Below are 24,309 nucleotides of genomic sequence, written 5' to 3' on the forward strand. Positions count from 1 at the left end.
TTTTAGTGGTTTTTTTCTTCAAATTTTAACTACATATCAAAATAAGATCCAACATTTTATATTTTGAAATAATAATGGTAATATGAAAGACTAGTAGTAATATAAATAATAGTAATAGTAGAACCTAATTTAGTTTAAAAAATGTTTCTAAATTTTAGTTAAAATATATCATTTTATGATTTAAATCAACCTAAAGTATTTATTTATTTTCAGTAAGCAGCCATAAATCGCCAAATATATGAAATTAATATGAGAATAATAAAGTAATAAAGTGAATAAACCAAATTATATTTAATATTAGAATACCTTCTTTGATCGTCTAGATCTTGGTTTTAGATAATGATCCTCTGTTGAAGACTGTTCAGAATTTTCAGTTGACTGTTCACAAATAATCAAGAAATTCTATGTCAGTATTTTAAAATACATAATATTTAAAAATAATTACTTTGTTGTTTTAAAACACAACTAAATTATTAATGTTGATGTTACAACAAAGTATGTTAAGGGGCCTCGCTACTGTCGTCAATTTTAGCTGAAAAGACCTTAAGTATTGACAAAATTAAAGTTGGATAACTTTGTCCGATTTTGATTCTGAAAAAAATTTGAACTCACCAGAAAATTGTCTTTAGATCCTACGAAGCACTTTGTGAAAACTAAATTTTATATTATTGTGAACTGTAATTAAAAACTTGAAAATATGAACTTTTTCGAGTCATAATTAAAATTAAAATTAATATTAAAAACAGAAAATGTTTCATACGATCTACACATTTTTCTGCTGAATTCAAATATTTTTTTCAGAATCAAAATCAGACAATGTTAACTAACTTTAATTTTGTCAAAACAAATGTATGTTTTTGTAAAATTTGTGTAGTATTTTGTAATTTATATGGTTATTGTGTAATTGACATGTGCATGCGCATACGAGAGAGGATACCCGCATTTAATTTCACTAACCCTAATAATCATTTACAACTAAAACAAAGATCTTGGGCGGCTATGTCAAGATTAGAAATTGCCTAAATGTTGTCCTTTAAATAATGACTGTAGCGAAGCCCCTTAAACCCCTAACCAATTAAATGTTATTCTTAGGTCTCATTATATTAAATATAACAAATTACAGTTTTAAATTTAAGAAAAAAATTACAAAATATGGCTTTAAAATGTATAAAATATAATATTAAAGCATACCTTCTTTGATCGCCTAGATCTTGGTTCTAGATAATGATCCTCTGTTGAAGATTGTTCAGAATTTTCAGTTGACTGTTCACAAATAATCAAGAAATTCTATGTCAGTATTTTAAAATATATAATATTTAAAAATGATTACTTCATCTAGTTACGAATTTCCAACCTTTTTTCTTAAAATAAATAGTTTAATGATTTAAATCAACCTAAAGTATTTTTTTATTTCAAGTAAGCAGCCATAAAACGCCAAATATATAAAATTAATATGAGAATAATAAAGTAATAAAGTGAATAAACCAAATTATATTTAATATTTTTAAATCATGACCAAATTATTAATATTGATGTTACAACAAAGTATGTTAAACCCCTAACCAATTAATTGTTATTCTTCAGTTTCAGTTTATTAAATATACCAAATTACTGTTTTACATTTAAGAAAAAATTACAAAATATGGCTTCAAAATGTATAAAATATAATATTAAAGCATACCTTCTTTGATCGCCTAGATCTTGGTTCTAGATAATGATCCTCTGTCGAAGACTGTTCAGAATTTTCAGTTGACTGTTCACAAATAATAGAGAAATTCTATGTCAGTATTTTAAAATATATAATATTTAAAAATGATTACTTCATCTAGTTCCTAATTTCTAACCTTTTTCCCTTAAAATACATAGTTTAATGATTTAAATCAACCTAAAGTATTTTTTTATTTCAAGTAAACAGCTATAAAACGCCAAATATATAAAATTAATATGAGAATAATAAAGTAATAAAGTGAACAAACCAAATTTTATTTAATATTTTTAAAACATGACCAAATTATTAATATTGATGTTACAACAAAGTATGTTAAACCCCTAACCAATTAATTGTTATTCTTCAGTTTCATTATATTAAATATAACAAACTACTGTTTTAAATTTAAGAAAAAAATTACAAAATATGGCATTAAAATGTATAAAGTATAATATTAAAACATACCTTCTTTGATCGTCTAGATCTTGGTTGTAGGTAACGATCCTGGGTTGAAGACTGTTCAGAATATTCAGTAGACTGTTCACAAATAATCAAGAAATTCTATGTCAGTATTTTAAAATACACAATATGTAAAAATAATTACTTCGTCTAGTTCCGAATTTGTATCCTGTTTTTGTTGATCTTCAACACAATTGTTAGCCAACTAAATATATTAAGTATTTAAAATAAAATACAAACATTTTACTATAGTTTTGACGTATACAAAATTAAATCATTTAAGTAAATAAATTACTTTTCTGCAATTGGATACTTGAAAACTGGAGCCAGAGCTGGAGCCAACAAAATCTTTACTCGTAGAAGGACGTTGATTATTGTAATACTTGATTTTTAATCATTAACAAAAATAAAACTAAATTAATAATCTAGTTAGGTAAATATTATAATGGACAGCAGGCTTGACTTCAACTGTTTATAATGTATTACATGATTAGTTTTATTGATTTAAACCAATTACATTAATTATTAAAAATTAAAAAGTAAAAATAAAATCAAAAAAAATGACCAGTGTCATTAAATGTATAAATAATATTTATAATTTAAAAAATTTTTTATGACATCAAAATAGTATAAATATTTAAAAAACATTTTTTGATGCTACTAGGTACTTACTGAAATTAAGTAAATTTAAATTGTTTTTCGTCATTACAAATTGAGATCAAAATAAGTGAAAATTATTGTTTTTAATTGATTATTTCAATATTTGTACAAATTTTTAAAACTATTGTAATATAAAATTAATTTTCAGATTAAAAATAGTCAGGGAAAGCAATGTCAACAAAAGTTCCTTATCCGGTTCTTGATTCCACGTAAAAAGAACTAAAAGGTTAAAAAAAAATGGCTTAATATGCATTAAGGCTTATTTATGCATTTAAATAACTAATTTAAAAATCAAAATATTTTGATCATCAACAGTATGTCTCAAATTAAATTTGAAGTAGGATGGCGTCTTAAAAACACATATATGTGATATATGAATACAAATTTATTATTTTTGAAGATGTACAGTTTTCATTATGAAACTGTTAAATGATCACTGTTGGCTTTGCATTCATGTTTGAATCCATTTCGCTGTATAAATATAGTTTGATGTAAACATGATTTGAAAAAAAAAAATCTTGAACAAAAAAATGAAACTTGTAGAATTTAATGTCGATCTGATGATTTAAAATGTATGTTTAAATATAAAAATATGAGTTAATTTTAAAAGTTTAAAAAAAATGTTTTATATTTTTCTTAATTTAATATATTAAAAACATTATTTATCTTTAGAATCTGTACTTCTTACAAATTGTCATTCAATCGCTGAACCACTTGAGTCAAATTCAAACCTTCTTTACCTATCATAACCACTTGACGTTAATTTTAATAAATAATAAATTTAAAAAATCAATTGATTAATTAGAGAAACAATAATATTGTGAATGTAAGAAATAAATTATTAATTTGTTGATTAATAAAAATTAATAATAATAATGAATAAGAAAAAAAATGTTTTCTTTATTGTTGAAATATATTTAAAAATATTGTTTTTTTTAATAACTCTTGTATAATTAATAGAATCAAAATAAATAAATGTTTAATAAATTTTTATTTGTCGCAAAAGTAACTTAATTTAAGTATATTAAGGGCCAATTTACAATGTCCGTTTAAGTGTCGGTTAACGCTAACATGCTGATAACAGATTTTATTACCAGCAGAATTCTACCGATTAAGTATCCGTTAACTTTAACTGGAAACGGTAAGAACGGCCCTAAGTTATATAACAGATGAAAATTAGCAAATTGTACAATTCACAAATTTTAAAAATATTTAGGTACATTAAGTTATGAAAATGAATTATTAACTCTTTTAAATTGATGGCGATAAGTAGCTGTTAGCTGACAACTATAAAATGTCTAAGTTTAAGATTGTTTAGTTTGGTGATTGCATACCTACATTCGCCATTTTAAGTAACAAATTATAATGTGGCCAAAGAATGTTGCAAATATACATAATATACAAACATTTGTAAACAATCATTATTTTTTTATTTATTTACTTCTATTTATACTTCATTTAAATGTTAATGATATACTTAAATAATGTATTAGTTTTATTCAAAAAAATAATACTGACTTTAATTATAATTGGGAAAAATGTATATAATTATTATTTTTTTTTTCCAACCCGGAGGTTGGTTTACAACTCCAATTCTCCATACCTAACCAATTAGTTGCCTTTTCTTTAAGTTCCTTAAAAGTTTTAACTTTTGCATCCCATTTAATTTGTCCTATATAAGAGTTTCGGGGATGTCAATAATAATAATAAGAAAATATATGCATAATATATTGAATATGTTCTAATATAATAAACCTTGATGTATGGAATAAACAAAATTAGTCATTTTATTTAATATTTGATTTACTTTTCTTAATATAACAAATATCGTATTAAATTTACTCACATCATTTTCAGAATTATTGACTTTGCGATTGTTGTTCTGATTTTGAGATGTATTCAGTGTCTAGATAATAAAATTTAAAAAAATATATTAAATACTTTTTCTGTTTAGGTTAGGCTCATAATCATGTAATGTGGTAATTTAGTTTTCATTAAACCCTTATTAAAAAGTCAGAAATGAAAATAAGTTACTACAATCACATTTTACATTGTTTGTAAATAATAAACTTACTTTTTTACATAATTTAGTTCTAAAGGGATTAACATTATTATTTACTTTTGGAGCATTTGCTTTATCCAAATTATTTACTCGTTCTTGATTATTGGTACAATGTTCATCAAATACTATTCTTGGATCTTCATAAGTAATATAGTTAATGTCAATCCATTCTTGAAACACCTTTAATTAATAAATTAGTATACATTATACTGTAATAATTAATTATTTCATTTAAAAAAATAGTTTATAACAATTATAACCTGAAAAAGTATGACTACCCCAATAAAGTTACTAATTAAGTTTTCTACTCAACTGCCGCAACGAAGAAAGTCGTAACTCAATTTTACAACTTATTATCATCAATAGGTTGTTACTTTTTTTCTGAATTTCAAACGAAGATGGAAGTAACTGCATCTTATTGTATAGACTATAGAACACCTTTGGTGGATTTATGCTACAATCAGTTTCATTGGAAATCCAGAAAAACAATAACACCAGATTGAAAAATAAAGTATAAAATTGAGCTAAGACTTTCTTTGTTGTTGCAACAGTTGAGTAGAAAACTTAACCTTAACATTTTTACTGTGTATACAATATTAAAATTAACAGTACAATGTATATAATAAAAAACAATATCTTGTATATGATATACATTCAAATTATGTTAACATTACACATCGCACATATTATTAAATAAGCAAATGCGCATGAACAACACAATTTATTTAATTAATTAAGAGGATTAAGGTAATGCTGTACCCGCATGCATTGTCTCCGTCTTACAAATGTACAACATAACAAAAAACTGTTTTGCGCGGGAAAGAACCGAAAAGGCTACAGTTATAATTAAGAAACGAGATTTTCACCACATCAAAAGGAGAGCTTTGGCTGTGCAACGTTGTTTTTATTTTTTTAATATCATTTATATGAAAAAAGTTTTTCAAGTTTAAAAAACACAAAAAATAATGGTTTTTGAAACAGTAAAAACTTTTTTCCTTTAAGTGATATCAAAAAAATAAAAACAACGTTGCACAGCCAAAGTTCTCTTTTTTATGTGGTGCAAATCTCGTTTCTTAGTTATGACTATAGCCTTCTCAGTTCTTTCCCGCATTAAACAGTTTTTGCTATGTTGTACATTTGTAAGACGGAGACAACACATGCGGGTGTAGCGTCCTCTTAAATTACAAATGATTTTGTGCGGTGGGTAAATTCAGGTATAATATTCTGTATCAGAGATGGGCAACTCTATGTTACTAGAAGGACAATTTTTTAAGTTAAAAAATATAGTGGGCCATAAAACATAGAAAACAAAAAAAAAGCTATGTTAACTATGCCGGGCATAGTATGCCCCCATATAAAATACAATATTAAGACACTTAATAGTTTAATATTAGATAAGAATTCATATCTACAATTTACGATGAACATTACAATAAACTACAGAAAAATCCTAACATTTTATATTTTTATAAAGTAATTTGAAATGTAGCACGGGCCAGTTAAAAATGGTACACGGGCCGGATGCGGCCAGCAGGCCGTCAATTGTTCATCTGTTCTAAAGTAACTTAACTTAATAATTAAAGCCGCGGTCACGTGATGATAGAAAACGTGATAGTTACTTTCGTCACAGCGTACTGTCACCATACAAACTCCACGATAGTTACTATCTAATATTAACTAGCATGCATGCATGATAGTTCTATCAAAATAGCAACTATCGCGTTTTTCAATAATCATGTGACCACGGCTTGAATGCATATAGCTCAGGTATTAGTTAATTTCCAAAGGCATGGTAACGAAACCATTTATCTTGGTCTCATGCTGTAATAAGTTAAAGTAGGCAATGTATTTTGATTATTTTCTTTATAAATAATTATATTATATTACAAGTCATGATTAAATTTTAGTATTTATCCACTTAGTCCATAATAAGATATAACAAATACAATCAACCTGTACATTTTCCTATAGTTAAATTTGTGATTTGAATAATCATATAAAATTATAGTCTGTTTAAACAGTGTGTTTAAGTGGACACTAAATCTATATTGGTTGTCTCCATCTTAAAAGATAAAATGAATAACATAGCAAAAGTATATTCAGCAGTAGAAACTATTATTATTATTTGTTACAATATTAAAATTAACCTATTTTTTTACCTATTATCAAATTTAATAATTAAAATATTATTTAAAATATTTAGATTTTAAAGGTATTATGAACTTTTTTAAATTACAATAAATTATACTAATAACTCGGCTTTAAAATTAAAACATTAATAAAAACCAACAACATAACGCAGATAATTTTCTTACTTTTACATTTAATAATAGATTATATAATTGAAAATTTACTAATATTAAAACTTAATTTGCTAAACAGAATATAAATTTGCTATGTTAAGCTGATTGAAAGACTAAGACAATAAATACAGCTATGCTTTTAATTTATATTTTTTTATGAAAATACAAATCTGTCTTCAAAGATAACTGATTTTATTACTGTGTCTTTATAATGATTAACTTATTTATATTAACTAGAATATTATAGTCTAATATACAAACCACTTGAAGCATGAAATTAATTTGAAAAAAATCATAAAGACTGTTAACAAACATAGGAGAGACACCATATACAAATTTGTTTCGTCTGAAATAATACATTTAAAATCATTATTAATGTAAGCAATTTAATGATTATATACAATGTTTACCTGAAATATTCAAGACGAGGTGATAAATTTAACACATCAGTAACATTTCGCAGCTCTTCCAGATAAATAGCTCCTTTAGCACTTGCAAATAAATATTTAAATGTTTTCAAAAAGGCCTGTAGGCGTGCATGATTACGTGGTGCATATAGATTCAAATAAAGATGACAAAACAATGGTAGACGGAGATCTCTGATATATTCTCTGTCAGGAGCATAGTTCTTCAAGTGAGAGAACCATACTTCAAACCTAAACAAATATTTAATTAATGAAATTGTTTAAGTATTCATTGTTAGATATTAATGAAAAGTTTAATTTACGATTCAAATTCTATTTCAGCTCTCATTATATTATTCTTATCAAACATTTCATCAAGTCCCAATGTTCTAAAATTGTTTTCAACAAACTTCAAATTCACATAGTCTATGACAGGTTTGCTGGCTAGGTAATTATTTGGAGTTTCCTAAAAAAAAATTAATATAACATTAATAATGAAAAAAAAATGAAATAATAATCAGTAAATAACATTTATTAAATATATTTATGAGTAAAAATGACTACCAACTGCCATGAGCAGAGGAAAGGTTTTAGCTGGGAAGTTTGGCGGCATAAACAGAGATGGAGGCCGCCTTTTCATCAAATTTGTGCTACAATTACTTATGCCACATCCCTCAAATTAGGATCGTTAAATCATACCAGATCGATTGATTTTGTTTAAGATTTAGTGCTTATACCTATTAATATAATTTAATCTAGGTGGTACCGTATCAGTGCCATATCTTGGCCAAATTTAAACTATAACTTAGTATAAAATATAAATTCGTAACAAATAAAAGGTAAATTTTAGTGAAAAAAGTTTGATCTAGCATTATATATCTAAATAAACAGGTATTTAAGTACTGTTCAAACTCACATGTCTGATCTTATATTAATTTTTATATGGCTGCCGCAAGTTAGCTTTAATAGGGCAGTTCTTGGGCCACATATCCATATTTCATTTAAAATTAATTTTACTCGGTAAATATTGAACTTTGAGCAAAATGTAGAGTTTAAAAAATGTTTCTTACCGTTATCTTACATAATATTGTAAGTTAAAGTACCTAAATTAATTTTCAGTATAATTGACTTGTGTATAGAGATAATAACATAAATCTCAATAACCCTCTTGTTTTTGTAGTAGATATTGTACATGTAATCAACTGTACTCAAACTAATTTTTATATTTTTAGGTAAGTAATGAAAGATAATCAGACTGTAAATTTAATATTAGGTTTCATTTCTTCAATGTATATTAGTTAGAAAATAGGTGCTTAGTGGTACAGTTCTAAATTTTAATAATAATTAATAAAAAAAACGTCATTACACCTATATAATATAATATTAATAATAATGAATTGTGTCAATCCATGACTCAAATTACACTTAACTCAAAAAAATACTTTTCAGTTTTAATAGATAATTTTAATATATTTGACTTATAAATATAACTGACCTACCTATAAATATTCTGAAATGTTAAGTTTTATAAAAAGAATTGAAATTTTAAATTAAAAAAAAATAGGTTGAATTAAAATACCGGGCACCAAACATCTTAATAATTGACGGGCATGGACGGGTTTTTTTGAAGAGTACGAAACGGAGGGGACAAATTGTTCGCAATTCATCAAACATACTACAACCCTTTTAATAATTAAAAATAAATAACTTAGCTTGAATAGTGAACAATACTAAGCACGGCCTTAATCAAAATTTTATGGAGACAATGAAAAATGTATCAACTTTAATCGATTGATAGAAACTGCTGTGCTGACACTAATATTCTAAAAACTTTAAATCCTGCTTAATGTATAGCACTTCTACGGTAGATAACCTAACCTACTACCTACTAATACATATTGCACCGCCACCGATGGGGGCATTATGTTTTTTATACGTACCAAACCGATTGTTATAAGAAAATCGTAGATGCCAATAAATATATTACAGATAGGTCGTGGGTACACCGGCACTGTGACGGAGAAAACAGAAGAGATACAATGAAGGAAAGAAACAACCAGCCACCCGCGATACCTCACCAGCACTGTGACGGAGAAAACAGAAGAGATACGATGAAGGAAAGCAACCACCCGCCACCCGCGATACCTCACTCTCCCCCCCCCCCCCACCGCCACATACCACAACAGCCGCCTAACTTCAAGCGTCACTGCCAAACTCACGATCAAGTTCCTCTCGAAAAAGTAGTGGCCCAAAGCCATGGTGAACGTGGACCCGGACTTTTGGTATTCGTCTTCCGACGACATGTCATCGTAGTTTTCCATCGTGATCTGAGATCCACCAGCTGTGTGGTCGTCGGCATTAAGGCCTGTCGATGCGTCTGCGGTGGTGGCGCCGACGCCTTTGGACGTGGACGGCACAGCGTGCGGCAAGTAGGAGGTGGGTGCGGGGACGGCCGACGTCCGCGGGCCGTCGTTAGGCATCGCGGCCGTGGTGACCGTCGTTGGGCGACCGCCCTGCGTTGTGGCTAGTGCGAAGTGCATTGCAGCCGGAGGCGACCCGGCCACCGGTTACCGCTGACCGGACACGGGTGTGCAAGAGACGGTACGGCGGTGCGTACGCGCGACTGGAATTGTTTCAGACGGACCGGCCTGTTGCTTGAGCGAACGACGACACTACGGACGTCAAACTGAGCAATATGCGCGCGTTGCGACGACTGAGACTGAGTACTGACGCCGACGAACAGTGACAATCGGACATTCAGACGATGGCAAACACGATCGATAGGAGCCACACGCGCGCGTTGTTGCTCACGATTGTGTTCGCGGCGGCGCAGCGTACGGTCTAGTCGTTGCGGGTATCTATTATAATAGTCGTTCGTCGATTGTGGCGACGGCGGAAAAATCGACAAACAAGTGGCAGATAAGGACGTGATAAGTACTGATAACCATAGAGAATAATATTATTGTTTATTGTATACAACAAACAATTTATTATTAATAAGTATAATATCGTCATTATAATATTATATTTTAAAAGTTGGGTTGCATATACTACAGTAAAATGAATAAAAAATGTATTATAAATAAAAATAAAAATAATTAAATTGTAAAATTAATTTACATAACATCCTGTAGCGACACACCGCTAATGGTTCCGTAAATAAAACTGGGTGTTACTTGAACGTCCGTAAGTGTTTATGGTTCTGTAAACTATCAATTACCCGGCCTATGAACGACAGATTGGATTTTAATTCGGTAACTTATAGATCGATCAAATATTATAGATGTTATTGATGTTCAATGGTGGGATAATTGGTCTTAGATAAAAAAAAAAGTATTTTATTAACTTATTAATATGATATTATGAAAAACATGTTTTTCTTATGATTTATAATAATTAAAATTAAAGAAGTAATAATAAGAAAGAATAATATTATGCATAAAATTATTATTTTTTTTTTATTAAGCGTCTTATATAACTACTAACAGACTGCAAATATTATTTTAATAAATAAAATAAAAAAAATATTGATTTAATTAAATTAAAATGTCTTACAATTATTCTACAGTTTGTGTAGCCAGTAACCACATTTATACAATAACATTTTTCACTCTTCTCTTACAGAAGATAAATAGGTATCTACTCCATAAACATACTGATTAATCATTGCATGGATAATAAAACAATATTCAATGACTAGTGTCTACTGAGGAATTAGTATCAAACAAAAAGTATGTATAGGTGATAGATGCCTACAAAATAAGTCATTAAAACCAACAAATAAATGAAAATATATCAAGCAAATAAATTAAGAGTTTTAGTAAGAAATCTAGGTTAATTGTTACCCATAATATATTAATGTATGATGATAAATTTTAAATATCAAGGAATAATATGAAATTTGATCATAAAAAACACTTATTATTCTACCTGTCAAACTATTTCACTATCGCCTATTATTAGCTATTTCATATTTATAATATCTTTTGGATAAGGTTAAGTACAAAAGAATGAAAGAATTTTAAGTGAAAAAAGTACTTGTTCATTTTAGTAAAATACTATGGTTATAAGAATGATATTGTAATTTATCTTTGTCTCAAAGTAGAAAATACCGGTTCTGCAAATTTTTTCCAATTCCACAGGTCACATATTATGCCATTATAAGGAAGACGGAAACAGACTGAAACAGATCTCTGTTCGGGGTATAATATATTATATCCTGCCTGGCCAAACAGTACGTAAGTCAGTCGTCTCAAAAATATGACCCACAATTAATATTTTTTTTTTCAAAAATTCATTTTTTTTTTTTGAATAAAAATAAATATGTGATTTGTAATATCTAGTATTATATACAGTTATATCATAATAATATTATCTGACTCTAACTGTATTTAATATTAGGTATAACAAATCACATTTTTTTTGTAATTTTTTAAGAAATAAATATTATAATAAGATTAATTAAAAAAAATAACTATAACAAATAAAATAAATAAATATTATCTTCATTTATTTTGTTAATTTTCAATTTAGTATTAAGATGAGTAAAAAAGTGTTTTGCCCTCATACCTTTGACGTATAATTAGTATAATTAATATATAGGCCCGTTGGTAATTTGAGTTTGAGACCACTGACATAAGTAGTATTTTAAAGAGCGTGTGTTTTCACTATATTAAATTAAAATCGTGTTAAAATAATAAATAATTAAATGATATAAAAAAAATGAAAGATATTATTATATTATTATTCTAATATTTATTAAATATAAGAATTTAAGAATTAATTTTATCTTATAGGATACTCTATCATACCCTATGCTATAAGGGTAGAACTTATACATCATAAAAATTAATGTATCTTAAAATTGTTTTAATTACAATAATAATAAAAATTAGGAGGCTTCAGTTGTAGAGATAGGACTTAAAGGAGGGGATGGACTGTCTATTTCAATTACTACTCCTTGCTCAAAACTGGTTACATGCATATTGTTTACTTATATGGATATCACACTGTTCTTAAACTTGAATTGCTTTAAAAATACAAAGGAATACTTTATATAATTCAAAACAAACAATTATTATAAATAATTAAATTAAATTAGAAAATTATTAAAAATAATTAATTATTGAAATAATATATTTGTGAACAAAAAAAAATGTAATATAAATAATTTAAACAAAATAATCTCATACTTACAATGAAATTTACCTTTCACATGTGTATAAATAATTAATTAGTATGGTGGTTAATCACTCAAAATAAACTATTTAAATATATTTCAAATACTTATGATTTATTATAGAACACAATATAGCTTAAAAAAATATTAAATACATTTTGTTACCTATTATATTTATAACCAATTAAAAATATATGAATTCCTTCATACAATAAATAATTATTATATTACAATTGTTATTAATATGAGACAAACAATTATGATTATCATTTTAGTTTTAAATAATATTGAATTGCTTAGGTATTATGTCAATGTGATTTTATTAATTATTATTACTCTGCCATTATTTTTGATTTGTCTTGCTTATTAAGTATTATAGTATGTTAGACGTTAGTAGGTAATTAGTATAATATTATACATTGTGTTTTGAACACAATATAAATTTGTAGCTTTTAATTTATGATCTAGCACATTGCACATACATATTTGGCTATTTATATTATTTTTTCTATTACCTATATTACCCACCTAAGTATATATAACATTAAACTATTTTAGATTGTATAATTAAGTAGCTAAGTTTTTTCAATAGGTTTTGATTTAAATTATCCTGAATGCTAATAAAAACAATTGTATGTTTTTTCTCTTGTTGTTTAATTAATGCTAAGTTAGATACAAATTTGCTTAATGTCATACAGACTATATAATATAGGTAATTCTAATAAAGAATGTAATATTTAACCGCTTTATTTGTTTCGAAAATATATGACTTAGAATTCTAAAAACTATTATGAATATTTTATGTTCCTATAATCCTATTTATTCAAAATGCTTAACTCGTGCTAATAGTAATATTTGTTTTAGTATAAATAAATTGTATGAATTATTACTAAATTTTATTTCAGTAAAACAAATTTAATGACAATTCATAACTAGGTACCTATATAAGTTTATGTTCTGTATAAAGTTAGAAACAAAATAGAAAACTATCTCTATCAATGTATTTATTATAAACATTTATTTACTGTAAAAGTCCAATGAACTGTATACATTTTAATACATTAATATCATCTAACGTAATTGCTCTATAATTACAATTTTATTTTAATATAATACTAATGGTCGTTACACAAAAAGGATATATATATTTAGATCACAGAATTTTGACCTCCCGAATGCACAAACTAGATTCACTTTCCCATCGAACAAGATACTGTTGTAGAAAATTGAAACAGTGTTATTGCCCCAAACGGTGATGACAGACACAAAAAAAAAAAAAACATCATTGTAATATCAATATATTTATTGCTCCGCTCAGAATTTAAAACTTGATAGTCAAATACAATGCAGAATTTGTGAAAAATTAATGAAGGGCACCTATTTACTATAATGTAAGAATCTTAAGTTTGGTTTTTATATGTGTTTAATGAAATATTCGTGAGTCATATTAATAAATTTATATATTAATGTAACTTGTAGAAAATGAATGGGAAGAATAACGAATAATAAACTTTAAATGTTGTTTCCCTATTTACAGGTACCTAGGTAAGCTACTTATTATAAGTATAAACATGTAGTGCAATTTTATCATTTTATTACTTATGAATTATAATTTCTAAGATTAAATGGTTATTTGCATAATAAATTGATTTATATAATGGTTCACTTAAATTTAATGGACCAATCAATTATAAATCATATTTAAGGGACCAATAGCTATCAAGTGAAAATATGCAACAATCGATCCATGAAATGTTCAGTGCTTGTTTTTACCACCAGAATAACTTACTAATACCACAATCTTAGGTAAATTACTTTTAAAAAGTAATGAGATCACGTGACTCGTTACATTAAACATTTTTAATTAAATTACTTACTTTATCACGTTACGTTACTTTTTTTAAAAAGTAGGGCATTACAATTAATGTTACTTTTGCAGTTCACATTTTTAAAATATTGGATATTCACTTGATTTTTCATGTGGCGATTTTCTTATTTTTAACATTTGTGTCGCTATTCAACTATTGTTTGAAAGTGGTCTTTAGTTTCAAGGTTAAAACAAAAATATTTTGTTTCAATCAAATTATTTTGGATTTTTTCATATTTATGATGATCTTGAAGTTTGTTTTGTGTTACTTCATATGATTATAGGATAAGATAAATGAATATCATAATATGCCAACAATTTGTTTTTGTTATAATTATTATAAAAATATTTATTATTTTGATTTCATTATAAGAGAACAATGTAATTAATGTAACATTTCAAGTTAATAAATGATAATGAATTGTAATATTATAATGCTTGGTAAAAATAAAGTTACAAGTTCAACAGTCGATTTTGACATAATGTATTTTATGTTCAAATTTATTGATATTATTTAGATTTCTAATCAATAAATATTTAACAGTAGAAAATTAAAATCTATTATTTTTATATAGTTATAAACATTAATGAGTACAAATTTTACTTATGAATATCCTTTTTAATCAAAATTATTTAAATAGTAGGTACAGTACATAGTATTAATATTTCCAATATGTTCAATATTTAATAGAATCATCGAGGAGAGACTACTTCTTCAAGCAAGTACATATATTATTAAATAATATTACAAATATTACTAGGTTTTCTTAGCTTAATTTTTTGTTTCATCTTCTATTTCTAATTTTTCAGGAGTTGTGCTCTTCTCTTTTTTTTTACTACGTAGTTTCATAATCAGTCGATGAGTTTCTGGAGCTATAAATGTATCATCAGAAAAGAAAGAAGTTTCTCGAGTAACAGTAGAAACTTTGTCTGGATAAGAAAAGAAAAATCCTTCTGTATTCAAATGAGGATTAATGTCAAAAATTGCTGATTCTTTTTCAACATCATCTATTACCATTTCGTCAATATCTTCAAAAACTGCTGGTGTAAATGTATCCTTAGTAAATGCATCTCGATCTAAAGGCCAAATCCCTGTCATAGAGAATCCGTTAATAATATTTTGAGGTGTAGCAGCACTAACTAATGCACTTGTACTAGATGACACTAAAGCCACATCATGTGTTCTTAATTTTATCCCTGGATTATTTTTAATCCAGGCCGATATATTTTTGTTCAAAAATTGATTAAATGGTCTATACACGGATCTGTTCAATGGCTGGAGTTTACCAAAACCGTGAGGTGGAAATGATAATAATAAAATGCCTACTTCCTTGCAAAAATCAATCACTGGCAAACATAAGTGAGATTCATGGTTGTCAAGTAGAATAAGAACTTTTTTATCAACTGAAGGTCTGACATATTTGGTAAATTTCTTCAAAATCTTTAAGAACTCAACGCCTTGCATACAGTTTAAATTATGGGCAGCCTTAGATAATATATGCATGGGAGGAATAAAGTTGCCCGCTGCATTTATAGCTAAGTACATGGTAACTGTACTAATTTTGCCACTTGTGATCGGTTTATTATGTTTATTACCTCGAGATGCTACTATTTTTCCTGTCTTTTGGACAAATGAAACCCCTATTTTCTCCATGTTGTAAATATTATGTGCTTGAAATTTGTACTTCAATAAAATTGACTCATATTTATCCATAAAATTTTTTAGATTTTCTGGGTTGAAATTAATAGCTCTTGATATATTAATCACTTTTGGGAAACAAATGAACAGTGATGGGTTTCTTTCTAAAAAGGCTGTAATCCAATCAAGGTCAGCTACATTATTTTGTTTCCAACTGTTTGGTACTGTCAAATCAAGTTTAACTGAATATTCATAAGCTAGTTTACCAATATTTATAGAATTTAAGCCAAAATACATATCTGCGGAAAATTTTACGTAATCTGCAAGTTGTTTTTCTTGAAAGTAGTCAAATATTTTATTAGGTGGTTGGTAACTGAATGCTGGCAGATAACTACCTGTTCCCCTATGGCATTTAAATTTTTCTATGTACCTGTTTAACTTCACATGGGAAATATTAAATTTTTTAGCTGCAGATTGTTCCGACATAAGATTATCCAAACATAGTAGTGCTGCTTTTTCCATAGTTCTCTCCGATGTGCTACTTCTATATGTGGTTTTATCACGATTACGAGGCATCTTTTCAACTATAGTAAGAGAACAAATTAATAAATGTAAATTAATACATCAACAAATTATAATATTACACGATATATAATATTGTAATGGGTATGATCTATAACGATATTGATACGATACATTTTTACTCTGAAAATGATAAACTTACTTGATAAATTATTTTTTGTTGATGAATAATATTCTCTAATATAATTTAAACAATTGACAGTAAAAGAAATAATGAGAAAAATGTATCATGACAAGCAAGATTATTTTAACCTATTCTAATTCACCTTAGACTTAAACTTAACATAAGGTAAACATCGACCTTATCATAGACCTATGAACTAATGGACAGCGCATTCCACTCCGCCCAGCCATCAATGCACGGGAATCATTTAAGAGAAAGAAAGAAGAAAAAACGAAGAGAGAAAAGAGAGAAAGAACATAAAGGGGGTAATCATTGACGTATGAAACTAATACTATATTTCCCCCACGTTATCTTTTCTCTTTTACTCTATATCGTACCCTGACCTCTCTTAGCGCTGTCCATTGGTTTATAGGTCTATCCTGGTTGGTTGCGGGCGGGTGGTGTGGTGATTCGTAACGTTCCAGCAGTGATGCCATTCCCATTCCTTGCGACAAAAACATTTGTTTTTAACACTTACCATATAATATTAAACACCTGGTTTGTTCTGGCGCATGCGCAGAAGTATTGGAACAACATGTGCATTGCACCTCTTACCGCGGGAACTATTATCATGCTTCGTCTATGAGTATAAGGTCTATGAAGGTATATCTTAAATCGTGATGTCAAGTGACAACACATATTATCAGAATTCGAGACATTTGAGTACAAATCGGTAAACAGATTTACGATATTTTGAATAAAAAGCCTGGGAAAAAGGGTAGATATAAGTTCTAACACGAGAGTAACATGTACAAAAAATACATACGTTAGTTCCTATACGATAGAAAAAGATACACAGGTAGGTTCCTACACGGTAAAAAGCAAATACGTATTTTAATTTTAATTTGTCTTCCATTACAACATCAAATGCAGAACATACTCAAAAAAAAACACGGAAAATCAGAGTTAAAAAAACAAAAGAAAAATATGGTTCACCTCATGATAGCCTAGGTATGTACTTTTTATTCTTACTCTATGGTATGTACTATATTTGTCAAGACATTTGAGCAGTTGAGAATGAATATACAATTTTGTTAAATGTTTATGTTCACCATCATTTAAAAATAGGTACTTAATTTATTTTATTTTTTTATAACAAAATTTAAAATTCTTAGTAAAAAGACGAAAAATAAAACAATTATTGTCATCTTCTACAAATATACCACCATATCCTAGGTATATGCCATGAAAAACCGAAACCACAGAATTCAGGTATTTGATTAGATTGAATAGCTTTTTATAAATAAATAAGAATGTTTTATTTAGTGTTGTTTATTAGTAATATCATAATGATAATTTTTATTTCATAGATCATAAAACAAAACTGTTTTCTGAAATAACTTCTAATGAAGGCAAGTATTTTTTAAACTTTTTGACTCCAATTATTTGTAAATTATACATCATTTTAATTAAATGACTATGTTTCTCAGTATCTTCTTTCGATCAGAATTACTCTACAGAAGTGAAATCAAAAAAGAAATTTTTTAAGAAAAATGTTGATTGTTTTGCTAAATTCAAATATTGGATGAGATTTAGATAAAATAATTGTTTTTATAAATTATAAAATGTTCAAATTTTATTTTCATTAAATATAATTCTGAATTTCAAAAATATGAATCACACACTAAATTCTTAATTGAAAATAATAAAAATCATTGTAATAACTTTAATAACTTAAGTTTTCCTAAAATATAGGTATTAATTGTAATTTCTGCATTACATTTTTCTAGATTCAGAACTGATTTTCAATCAAAAATCTAAATCTCCCACTGGATTACTTAAAGATGCTGATGATAATCAAGGTAAATTTTAACACATGTTTTTTAGACATTTATTATAATTTTAACATTATATTATTCTAGATACACAACTGATTTTCAATCAAAAAGCTAAATCTGCCACTGGATTTACTAAAAGATGTTGACGATAGTCTTGGTAACACATTTAACACATTGTTTCTTTAAAAATGTCTTTAATTATTTTATTTTATATTCCGGTCTTATTCTTGCCCAATATTCTCCTCTAACTCATGGCAGACACTCATCAAGCTCTCCAAATTATTTTCATGCAATAAATGATAACAACTTTGGTAAATTCATATTTATGAATACTTTTTTTCCTATGATTTAAAAAATATACCTGGTAGTGATAGTTAATATTTTAATGTTTTGTTCTAGGACCAAGAATTAGTAATTACATTGTTAGTCCTTATAAAAATGATATAGCTTCAGACAAGGAGGATAATGATGACCAACATAGTAAATTATAATAACTGATTTTAAAATGTGAAATTGTTACATTTAATTTTAATACCATTACTTTATTTCCAATTAGGTATAAGTCCTGAGATGTTTTATCAATCACCAGTATTTAAAAATCTTCCTTCATCAACTCAATGCAACATTCTCAGTGGTGGAGAAACTGGTAAAATTATAGGACTTTTTAATTTTTTTTTAATAACCCAAATGTATTATAGTCTTTATAATTTAGAACATGAATCAAAAATTTTTCAAAACCACCATGAGACAGAAGTGACTTCAACTAAACACACTGATCAAAACACTAGTATGTACATCAAACATTAGTATTTTTTTTAAATGTATAGTTAATTTTATTTAATTATTTATAATTAAATTGATGTATTGTTTTAATCAATATTAATTGTGCTTTGGTTTTTACTCTCCAGAATATTTTCAAGTACTTTTGCGGAGCCAAGCTAACATAATTAGCTAACTTGATGAACTTCTCGAGAGCAAAGCAACAATGACAAACCACCAAGAAGAAGACTCAACTTTTTCTTCAAAGTATATAAAATTATTACTAGCTGCTAACAAAAACCAATTAAAGGAATTAGAAAATGAGTTGAAAAATAGAATGTTTTTTGGAAACTTAGTAAGATTAAGTGATTTTAATTATAAGTTTAATTGCAAGCTCTTATGACAATATTATTATAAAAGTTTGATCGCTCCTAATAATATTGTATAACCTGATTTTTATTTCATGTACAGTGTACTCAATATAAAAATTACGGCGGGCAAGATTACACAGTACTATTGAGGAGAATTTAAGAACACACTATAACGGATGAGTTGGGCTGTGAAATTAATTTCACTAGAAAAAAAAGAAAATTGGCTTTGTGAAACTATACCTGTATCAATGTATTTTAGGCAAGTAATGTTGGTTATAATATTTAAACTCTAGTTAGCATTTATATAATGACTATAATTTATTTTTATAATTTAAACAATGTTATATAGGGTTATCCCACAAGGATTTACTATTATTGATAAGTCATTTGTGTGTAAACAATCAAATTCTGTTTTTTTTTTTTTTATGTATTTTAAATATAACACTTATTAATTTAAAAAATATACATGTATATTGTATATGTAAAAGTTAATCCCACATAAATATTTTTGTAAAAAGTTGAAAAGAATTACTAACTTGAAATTTGTTTACAAAAATTATGTGGGTTTTTTGAAACGTGGGATTAATTAGTGCAGCATAGACAATTTCACAGAATTACTAATAGGAACTCTATATAATTTACAATATGTTTTCAGTGATATCAGTCACCAGGTACCATTAACTTTCAAATCCCTGTTATTTAAGAGATATTTTTGGAGTTGAAAAGTAAATAAAGTTAAACATATTAATATTTTATAATGATATTAAAACAATTAAAACAATATCTTTAATTTTTAAATGATGAGTCATGCATTTCTTTACAAATATATCATGCCTACTGGTTACTAGAATGAGTAGAATCTTATTAGATTTTATACCACCAGGTTGCTGTAGAATTATTATAACTTATAATTAAAGTCGTAATAATATATCATGAGGATGTGATTGTATGTTATGGTTGTATTTAACTTGATATTTATACATATCATATTTTACAGATACTGTTCAAAAAAAGTTTTCATCCACTACCCCTGATGCAATAAATATACAAATAACAAGCTTCTTACGTCACTCAAAAGAGATATTAAAAAAAAAATTAGAATAAAAACAAAATTGTTTATTTTTAATATAGCTTTGTATAAAAATAATACAATTTTATCAATGAACTGAACATAATATGCAAATTTAATTATAAATTTAAATTTAAAGTATTGCAGCGAGTGTTATTTGTCATTCATTCTCTTGCTAATTTTCTTAAAACTAAAAAAATTGAGAACTGACAATGTCCGTGAACAACTCAAAAAGAGTCAAATTATTTTCAAAATATCAAATGTTGTAAAAATATGAATTCACGGGGCATTCACGTTTATTTTTATTGTATTGATTTTTCTCACTCTCTCCCTAATTCACTTATTATTTCACGGGCCCCAATACTTATGAAAGAAGTTTTACTTCCCCAGAGTGTAATGGTGGGTTCACACACTCGTTTTTTTATTTATTATTATTATGACAGTTAATGTGAACCTAACTATATTATTATACTTACCAATTCGAATATTGACATTTTATTATAACTATTTACACAATATTGTATCTATACAAGAAACCAATTTGATATTGTAATTGAGCATTTGAATTACTAATAATTATTTTTAAGAACTATGAATGTTTCTTAATATTTATTGATACTTAAATATTTAATATTTCATATTTAATCTTTTGAGATAATATCACATAATAAATGTATTCTGCGATAATACTGTTAAATGTTTGTGAAGATAAGAGATACGATTGATAAGAACATAAGGCCGCCATCTTGCAGCCATTTGACGTTTTCTGTCTCGACTCTTGTACATTTTACTACTTTGTTACTTTTCTCGCTCACTCTACATTATCATACCCCTGACTTCTCTCTCTAAGCGCCGTCCATGAGTTAATAGGTCTATGGTACTAACTACTAAGTAGTGTCGTAAACTCGTAAATTATTTGATTCAAATCCTTTTAATATTGAATGTTAAGTAGGTACCTACCTACCTAAACCTGTTGAGACTATTAAACTCTAAACTGTGCGTATATACCTAATTTAAATGATTTTTGAAATTGCACTTCTTTGCCCAAAAACCAATAATTATTATTATAATAGCATCAAAACCCATGGCAACCAAAGAACACACAGACCGACAAATTGGACATCCACTTACCAGCTTTTTTTTTATCTTGCATACAAAATTTCTACCAGAAGGAGTGATTCGATTTCAACCTTATCTTTTATATATAGTACCTTATCTTTTAGAAAATCGGAGCAAGATGGTACTTCTTTAACGAGGTCATTTTTCGATTTTCTCACTAGCTATTTAATGCCACGGGAAAAACTACTGACAAATTACGAAAAACCACTTAAAATGGGATTTTAATTTCTAACGATTTGTTTATCACCGTAGCAATTAATAAAATAATATAATATTATAATATTAATTCAACTTAAAGGCTATAATAAAATAAATAATAAAAATTAAAAAAAATCCAGATTGATAAACCGTCTCCGCTCAGAATCGTTTTTCTTATACAACGATATTATATCATTGAATTCAAGTTTAATACAATCCATTATACATTGACTCACTTGTAACCTACTGTACAGCAGAGCGACATCCATTTACCCGCTTTTTATGTACATAGATAAGTTCGTAGAATATAGAAAATATTATTAGAAAAAAAAGATTTATTTACGAAGAATTAGGTAGGTACTGATGAGTGATGAATAATAATATATGGGTTTCACTGTAACATAATATGTATTTATTTAGTTGCCCGTAAAATCGATAATCGTGAATTGTGATCATTTCGATTTCTACATCATATCATATTTTATATTATAATTTTATTACAAAAATACCTACCTACACCCACATAATACAAGGTGTATATAAAAAAAAAATAATGTATTATTCATTTATACCATGATTCATACAGTTTACGCTGTTATTAAAATGTAATAGATATAATACATCATATGGCGGAAACAATCTAATAAATAATTATGATAGTTGATAATATTATATTACATACATATTATATATACCATACAGTCTATAGTGGATAAATCTAGAAAATTCTATACTTGATTTATAAATAATTATAATTTGTAATATTAACAAACTATTTACTAAAGTACTAACTATTAAGTATTTACTATGAATTTATTTCTTATTAGTTATTAATATTATTTAATATGTTTATAATATTAGATTCTGAGCGAAGCGATGAATGTATTGATTTTACAATGATGTGTGTTTTAGATTCTGAGCGAATTATTTTTATTTTTGTGTCTGTCATCACCTTTTAGGACAGTAAAAGTGCTTGGATTTTCTTCAACAGTAACTTTTCTGATAGGAAAGTGAATCTAGTTGGTACTTCGGGGGGTCAAAAGTAAAAATTTCCAAGTAGTTTTCAAAAGCGACGTTAAAATCAAAAGAAAAATTAAGGAAAAACGGGAATTTTCACACAAAATCTGTTTTTGAGAAAATCGATTTTGGTTTTTGGTGTAACTCTAAAACAAATGACCGTAGGGACATGACATTTTGACTGAATGTTTATATAAGCATTTTCTATACACCATTAAATTTTGAAAATATTTTGACTCTTTTTGAGCTGTTTACGGACATTGTCAGTTTTCAATTTTTTTAGTTTTTTTTTCTATAAATATCAATATAAAATTTTATTATGTTAATAATGAATTTATTCTCCTATGGAGACACGGGGTTTGGTAAGTTCCCACACGAAACATGGCAGGTAAGCGAGTACATATGTAAGTTCCCTCACGAAAAAAATATGCCCGTACGTAAGTTGATAATGACGCTAGCGAAAGTTTCCATTCTGAATTCTATTCAAATTTTTATCATCATCATCCTAATATATTCAAAATAATAGAAGTCTTAAAAATGTTTCAAACAAATACATATATTAAGATAAGAACATCAGAATTAAATTGACCTCAAAAAAAAAGTAAAAAAACAAAACTATATAAATAATAAAATTTCAGATTATAACTTACAAAAAATTACACAGTATGACTATGTGAAGTGTTTTAGCTATCGCAATAAACCTAATAAAATTTGATTTTAGATTCTGAGCGAAGCAATGAATGTATTGATTTTACAATGATGTGTGTTTTTTAGATTCTGACCGAAGCGATGAATGTATTGATTTTACAATGATGTGTGTTTTAGATTCTAAACGAATTATTTTTATTTTTGTGTCTGTCATCACCTTTTAGGACAGTAAAAGTGCTTGGATTTTCTTCAACAGTAACTTTTCTGATAGGAAAGTGAATCTAGTTGGTACTTCGGGGGGTCAAAAGTAAAAATATCCAAGTA

General features: G+C 26.9%; 3 protein-coding genes across 14 annotated transcripts in view; 1 reads left to right on the forward strand and 2 right to left on the reverse strand.

The window, feature by feature from the left end:
- The window catches only part of LOC132936966 (uncharacterized), a 34,357-nt gene extending 23,738 nt beyond the window's left edge, over nt 1–10,619 (reverse strand). For 2 of the 6 annotated variants that reach the window (XM_061003783.1, XM_061003782.1), the window contains exons 1-12: nt 9,816–10,619; nt 7,920–8,062; nt 7,603–7,848; nt 7,454–7,538; nt 4,902–5,069; nt 4,674–4,733; nt 2,463–2,549; nt 2,313–2,372; nt 2,174–2,245; nt 1,682–1,753; nt 1,192–1,263; nt 307–378 (exon numbers count right to left, since the gene is read on the reverse strand). In XM_061003783.1, the coding sequence (XP_060859766.1) occupies nt 307–378; nt 1,192–1,263; nt 1,682–1,753; nt 2,174–2,245; nt 2,313–2,372; nt 2,463–2,549; nt 4,674–4,733; nt 4,902–5,069; nt 7,454–7,538; nt 7,603–7,848; nt 7,920–8,062; nt 9,816–10,136 (1,458 nt within the window). In that variant the 5' untranslated portion in view covers nt 10,137–10,619. The remainder of the gene's footprint in view (nt 1–306; nt 379–1,191; nt 1,264–1,681; nt 1,754–2,173; nt 2,246–2,312; nt 2,373–2,462; nt 2,550–4,673; nt 4,734–4,901; nt 5,070–7,453; nt 7,539–7,602; nt 7,849–7,919; nt 8,063–9,815) is intronic. The other 4 variants (XM_061003780.1, XM_061003784.1, XM_061003781.1 and 1 more) reach the window with 4 other exon arrangements.
- A 4,058-nt stretch (nt 10,620–14,677) lies between these two features.
- On the reverse strand, nt 14,678–21,669 carry LOC132936968 (uncharacterized). Of its 2 annotated transcripts, none has more exons than XM_061003787.1 (2): nt 21,480–21,669; nt 14,678–16,865 (listed from the first exon to the last, which is right to left on the reverse strand). In XM_061003787.1, exon 2 carries the CDS (start codon nt 16,855–16,857, stop codon nt 15,415–15,417), a length of 1,443 nt encoding a protein of 480 aa, XP_060859770.1. In that variant the 5' UTR covers nt 16,858–16,865; nt 21,480–21,669; the 3' UTR covers nt 14,678–15,414. The 2 variants fall into 2 exon arrangements, with proteins under 2 accessions (XP_060859770.1, XP_060859771.1); XM_061003788.1 differs by lacking the exon at nt 21,480–21,669 and adding an exon at nt 17,006–17,124.
- On the forward strand, nt 17,358–20,923 carry LOC132936969 (uncharacterized). Of its 6 annotated transcripts, none has more exons than XR_009663565.1 (9): nt 17,358–17,977; nt 18,757–18,828; nt 18,889–18,961; nt 19,063–19,115; nt 19,204–19,284; nt 19,361–19,450; nt 19,503–19,591; nt 19,713–19,918; nt 20,035–20,923. XR_009663565.1 is itself a non-coding variant. In XM_061003791.1 (9 exons), the coding sequence occupies exons 4-8, from the start codon at nt 18,944–18,946 to the stop codon at nt 19,757–19,759; spliced, it is 465 nt and encodes a 154-aa protein (XP_060859774.1). In that variant the 5' UTR covers nt 17,358–17,825; nt 17,900–17,977; nt 18,757–18,828; nt 18,889–18,943; the 3' UTR covers nt 19,760–19,918; nt 20,035–20,923. The 6 variants fall into 6 exon arrangements, 4 of the variants coding, with proteins under 4 accessions (XP_060859774.1, XP_060859772.1, XP_060859775.1 ...); XR_009663564.1 differs by having other exon boundaries at nt 19,517–19,591; XM_061003791.1 differs by having other exon boundaries at nt 17,358–17,825; nt 17,900–17,977; nt 18,889–19,115; nt 19,517–19,591.
- Nucleotides 21,670–24,309: the final 2,640 nt, after the last annotated feature.

The sequence above is a fragment of the Metopolophium dirhodum genome, chromosome 1, assembly GCF_019925205.1.
Source record: "Metopolophium dirhodum isolate CAU chromosome 1, ASM1992520v1, whole genome shotgun sequence".
NCBI lineage: Eukaryota > Metazoa > Arthropoda > Insecta > Hemiptera > Aphididae > Metopolophium > Metopolophium dirhodum.